This window comes from Emys orbicularis, chromosome 10 (genome assembly GCF_028017835.1).
Source record: "Emys orbicularis isolate rEmyOrb1 chromosome 10, rEmyOrb1.hap1, whole genome shotgun sequence".
Classification (NCBI taxonomy): Eukaryota; Metazoa; Chordata; order Testudines; family Emydidae; genus Emys; species Emys orbicularis.
The window spans coordinates 37,963,453-37,969,452 of NC_088692.1; the positions used below are offsets into that span (position 1 = coordinate 37,963,453).

At 52.5% G+C, this 6,000-nt stretch overlaps 1 protein-coding gene across 1 annotated transcript in view; it reads right to left on the minus strand.

Moving 5' to 3' along the window:
• ABCA3 (ATP binding cassette subfamily A member 3) overlaps positions 1 to 4,127 on the minus strand; it is a 58,222-nt gene extending 54,095 nt beyond the window's left edge. Inside the window, exon 1 of the mRNA XM_065411892.1 lies at positions 4,050 to 4,127. Within this exon, the coding sequence (XP_065267964.1) occupies positions 4,050 to 4,103 (54 nt within the window). The 5' untranslated portion in view covers positions 4,104 to 4,127. The remainder of the gene's footprint in view (positions 1 to 4,049) is intronic.
• Between the last annotated feature and the right edge of the window lie 1,873 nt (positions 4,128 to 6,000).

Below are 6,000 nucleotides of genomic sequence, written 5' to 3' on the forward strand. Positions count from 1 at the left end.
GGGAGGGGAAGAAGGTTACTGGGAGGGAAGAAAGGAGGGGGGTGCGAGGACCTGACTGGCTATGAATTATTTGTTGTTTCTTCAAAATACTGGTTGATGAAGTAAGAATTCCTCTCCCTAGCCAAGTCCCCTATTCCAGTTCCAGCCACTGTTGCCTGGCTGGAGGAGCATGGCTGCCCTGGGCAGGAGGGGTGGGGAGCCCATTCCAGCTTGCCTGTCCCTCCAGAGGCTGATGAGCCCCCATGGGAGGTAGAACCTCCCTGCCCATGCAGGTTCTAGGACATGCATGCTGGGACAGCACCAAGGCCAGATGAGGCTGAGGTCTTTGAGCAATTCGGGGGCCTCCAGGGTGGCAGAAATGAGGAGAGGGGCACAGCCTGGCTCTCTGGGACCTGCTGGGGCCAGCCGCCCGGAGCATATCCCAAAAGCAGTGGGGCACCCAACCAGGATGGGCTCCCAGACCCCAGGCATCCATGGAAATACTGTTTTTTAGAAAGAGGGGGGCTCACCTGGGACGTGAATCTCTGAAAGGGGGTAGCATTTGGGGGACTGGCAGCACAGCTAATCCTGCCCCACTCACCGCTGCCAATGCACCTGGCCCACATTTGATTCCCCACACACATCTGCCTGGGACAGGATCAATCAGAGGGGTGGCTGCCTCACTTTGGCATTTACCAGGCATCAGCCTGTCATTTTCTGTCCCCCTGGGGTTTGGGAATCAATGAAATAACTGACATGTCATGGGCCAAATTCAACCCTGAGGTAAACGTACTGCCGTCCCTGGAGTATGATCTGGCCCTGCATGATGGAGGAGTGTTTCAGAGGCCATGCTCAGAGTCAGCGTTATGAATGTCAGATGGTTTTACAACATTCCCCTGGCAGACAGGCTGCCTCCCAGGGCAACATCATTGTATTAACCCTCTAATTGCCTCCTGGACCTTGTCCAAAATCATTGTCTGGCTCCATAAACGGAAGCCAACATACACTGCCCATTGCAGGACTGTACTATTACAGAGCTTGCTAGCTCAGGAGGCTACGGGGATGCTGCCATCTCTCAGCAGCAACGAGGGTCTCAGCTACTGCTGTCTAGTTGCTAAGCCAGTCACATGGACCCAGCTCCATACACAGAACTAACCCTCATACACCAGCCATTTTAACTGGCCTGCTAATCACTTGCAAGTTTCATTTCTTCAATCAGAGCGACTTTCCCTGACTGGGAGGCCAGGGAGAAACAAGCCCTTTGGCTGATCCAGGCCTGCCAGTTTCCTATTAAAGGGAACTAAGTCCAGAGAGGTATATCCCGACATACAAACCCAGGAACAGGAGTGACCCACCCCCCGAGGATGTTTGCTTTGAGTACAATGTCCCCCATTCTGCAGGAACCTCCGAAGTACAAAGCTACATAAAGAGGCCTGTGCTCTACCCACTAGACCACGCTGCCTCCCAGCACTAAGAACATCAGACAACAGAGGAGGGAAGTGAAGCAAGTTCAAAATGAAGTCCCCTCATTCAGGCCGCTGGCTCCAGCCCTCCATGATGTGGTAAGGCAGTCAGGGTAAGATACTAGCTGCATCCACATAGTGCAGCGGTCTCCAACCTTTTTACGCCCAAGATCACTTTTTGAATCTAAGGGCAACCCAGGATCTACCCTGCCCCTTCCCCAAAGCCCTGCCCTGCTCACTCCATCTCCCCCACCCTCACAGGGGGTGAGGGGTGCAGGAGGGGGTGAGGGGTGCAAGCTCTAGGAGGGAGTTTGGGTGCACGAGGGGGCTCCGGGCTGTGACAGAGTGTTGGGGGGTGTAGGAGGGGGGCAGAGTGCTGGCTCTGGGAGGGGGGTCAGGGCTGGGGCAGGGGGTTGGGGTGCAGGAGTGGGTACAGGGTGCTGGCTCTGGAAGGGGGTCAGGGAGTTGGGGTGCAGGAGGGGGTTCGGGGTGCTAACTCTGGGAGGGGGCTCAGATATGGGGGTTGGAGTGCGGTCTCCCGCCGGGCAGCACTTATCTCTGGTGGATCCCGGAAGGGGCCAACGCACCCCTGTGGCGGGGGGCCCCGTGGCTCCGCGCGCTGCTCCTCTCTGCAGGCACCGTCCCTGCAGCTCTCCCAGCCAATGGAAGCTGCGGGGCCAGTGCTTGCAGGCAGAAGCAGCGTGCACAGGGACACCCCTGCCCCCTGGGCTGTGCTGGCTGCTTCCAGGAGCGGCGTGGGGCCGGGTAGGCAGGGAGTCTGCCTTAGCGGTAGCCACACTGCGCCACGGGGGATTGTGATCGACGGAGATCCCCGAGGATTGACCAGTCGATTGCCATCGACTGGTTGGTGACCACTGCCGAAGTGCCTAGGAGCCCTCGTCACGGACCAGGACTGCACTGATTTCAAACACGTGCTGATCTGCAACTTTTTCATGGTTTTTAATTGTAAAAACAAACTACAGATTCCGCCCCCACTGCAAGGGCAGGCTCCATGCCTCTGCATGTCTGGGTGGTGAGTCACGGGAGAACAGGAAAGGTGGCCTCAAATCAGCAAGAGGCCAAAGGAGCTAAGCGCTGTTTGAGCTGCTGGCTGATGGATGGCCCATTAACCCTTCGCTCACCAGTCGGCCTGAAGGATCTTACGCTTCTCATTGCTGCCCAGTTTGTAGAAACACAGCTGGGCTGACGGGGTGCTCCATCAAGGAAGAGACAGGCTCTGTGCTGCTGAATCAGGCCGCTTGCATGGAGCCAGATCTAACCCAACCTGCCTTCCCCTCCCGCTGGTCCAGTGCCTCACCGCAATCCTAAGAGGCAGGCAGCTTTGGCAGCGAGGGGCAGAGCTGAACCGGCACCGAGCCATTCATACTCAAGAGGCAGGCAGTAGTCAAGGCCAGGTGGGTGGAAAGCTGGAGGTCCTCTCCCTCTTTCAACAGCCACCGCAGGGTCTATCTGGATAGTGGGGAGGTGGAGCTGGGCCCCGCGTTCACTCCTCTCTCAACATGAGCTCAAACGATTACGGTGCCAAGAACCAGTCTTAGAGTTACCAGCATGGCTGGACGTGGACAGACTAATGCTCCCCTTCTACTGCCTTTCCATGGGCAAGTGGACCAGCTCTATCGGAACGTTCCATTTGAAGAGGTGATGCAGGGGCAACGACAAGGAGACTTTTAGTGAAATGAATCTTTCTACAGGATCATTGGATTAGCCACTTCCCCCAGCCAGTGCCCTTTCAATCAGGATAGAGATACTGAAGGAAACACCCCTTCACCTAACCAACCCCAGCGTTCTCCACCTAACACTACTTCCACAATGCCCACACGCAGCAGGGTTGTGGGAGAGAGTTGCAATGAGAGGGTGGAGAATAGGGATTGGGAGTGTGGGCCACGCACAAGGGGCAGCACAAAATATATATATATATATACACGCCCCTGGTGAGTTTGGTCAGCAGCTTCCAATCAGTGCTCTGCTCTGCCTGGAGCACACAACAGCATTCGGGAGCAAAGTAGGATGTAACACGGAGCCCCCCACCCTAAAATAAAAGCAACTGAGAGATCAGGCATTTAAAACAGTGTTCCCTGATCAGTATTTCAGCATCTGGAAACTAACTAATATCAAATCTGAAGTGTCTGAAAGGCTGAAAGAAACAAGCCAGCATCCAGCTGCCCTAGTCTCACGGCTTAGCCTTGCAGAGCTAACAAATTCGATGACTAGCTGACAGCTAGATTGTGTACCCCAGACTGTATTCAGAGCAGATTGCAAAGAACCAAAAAATCAACAGGCCGCCCTGATTTAACTGACAAGGATTGGGGCAGGGAAGGGGCATGACAAAAAACTAAAACCACACCACCTTCCTCATGCATACACTTAGCCAAATCCAGAAGAAAATGAACCCAGAGACGTTCTCCTCTCGATGATGTCCTGCCCTAATGGCTAAGGTTCATTGGAGCTTGAAGACATACCAGGAGGGTCTTGAGAAGTGACTTAATTTGAAGCATCGTACATTAGACAGCTAAAGCCATGCTTCTCTTAGCCTCATCTCCACAATCATCTATTCTCCTCCGCACAGAAAGCCCAGTGTGAAAGTACCTGCAAAATGTAGTTCTTCCAGAGAAGCAACCCAAACTGCCTTAACACGACCATTCTTCAATCAGAAGGGGAGCGTCACCTCTTTCCTGGACTCTAGAAAAAAAGAGCAGTCAGCAGTGAGTGAAATGTACAAAAGAAACCCAGGATCATCTATCATGGGGATGGCCATTGGAAGAGCCCACGCACAGGTTTCTCTTGCTGATTCTGTTAGATCTGCCTGTATCTAGTTCTTAGGATGACCCCATCTCGCCCCTTCTCCTATCCGATGTAGAATCTGTACAGCACAAGTAGCAGCAGGGCAAGCTTCCCCGACTCTACCCTGCCACTGTGCTTCAAACCTGGCCCAAAGGAACTACTTCTTGGAAAGAGGAAGGGAGGAGATCATGCTTTATAGCCCATTTGGTTTTTGGCCACTAGTGAGATTCCCAGTAAGGTGTTCAGTTATGGTGGGCTTCTTAGGCAAAAATAACTTAGCTACCAGGAACTCACCTGGGGCCACCAGCTCTTTTCACATCACACAGCAGCACACGGGAACAGCTTTGGGTCTAGCCCGGTTTCTTTTAGCAATGGATCCAACTCTTCAGGGAGTGGGGAAGTCTTATTTTTACAGCCTGGGATTTTCAAATGTGTTTAAGTGAATTATGCGCACACGTCCCATTGACTTTCAATGCAGGATCTTGGGTGCCTAAGTCACTTAGGTGACTTTGAAAACTCCCACTCATAGGCGCACAAAGACCTTTCTAGAGGCAAAGCTACATCAGATAGGTTGATAAATTACTAGGTCCTTGCCTCAAAGAGCTTACAGGCTCCAGCCACCATACCAGAGACAGCACTACCACCACTAGGAGCAGACGAGAGACACATTCTGAGGTTAGCCCCACTAGACCTCCCAGAGCAGAAGGCTTGGAGAACTTGGACTGGGGGGGCAGGTCTGTTCCATGTGTAGAGGAGATATGTCTGAAGAGAGCAAAAGACCGTTAGGAGAAGCCTGGATGCAGCCTAAGGTAGAATTATCAGTAACAATGCAGGAGCGTTCAATAAGGAGGGGGATGGGGTGTAAGACGAGATGAGGCCAGGTGCAGAGCTGGGTGCTTTAAAGGTCAGTATTTGTGCAATGCTTTGAATGCTTAAAGCTCTAGGTAAGTTACATTACAGCGGTCTCACCAGCAGCAACTGCCACATAATAGGTAACAGTTTTCATTCTAAACTCCTGTTTCCACACGTACAGGCAGCTTTCCAAAGCAGTCAGCTTTCGGGCTGACATTTTCCAGGCTCAGTCTCATACAAATTCACCTCAGGCAAAATTTGAGAAAAAACCCTTTGGCTGTGGAATAACAGGAGGACAAGCTCACACACTCCTCCCTCCCACCCCTCTACCCCACTGTAAAAAGCAGCCTCTCTTTCCCCCACCTTAGGGCTAAGTTCAAAACAGCTGAAATTGTTCCGATCACTGCACCCACACAGAGCCCCAGTGAAGTCAACTGGGTTCTGCCTGTGCAAGATCAGGGCTCTGGTGTCTCAATAGGTCTTAATGAGCAGCACATACTTGGCTAAGTTTGGGGAGGGAGGGCATGAAGGTGTGTCGTGTGCATGTGCGTGTGTGGTGGGGAGAATGGTTTTGAACACAGTCATGAATGTCTGAAAATGCAGCACTGAGCATACATATGCACAGCAAAAAGTTGTGCTAAGCTGTTAGCTGCCCACAAAGCCAGCTCACTTGCTAATGGAGACAATGGCAGTACATTTGTTGGTGACTTTAGTGAGAGCAGAATCAGGCTCACACAGGCGGATACAATATATGGCCCTGACCCAACAGTCGGATCCAAGTGGACAGAGCCTCACGAAGCTCTAGTAACATCACCTAAATGGGGAAAACTGACTAGAAAGGAGAGGAGAAAGTGAAACTGACCTGACAGAGAACTGTCCAATGCACAGAGTAAACAACCAGAAA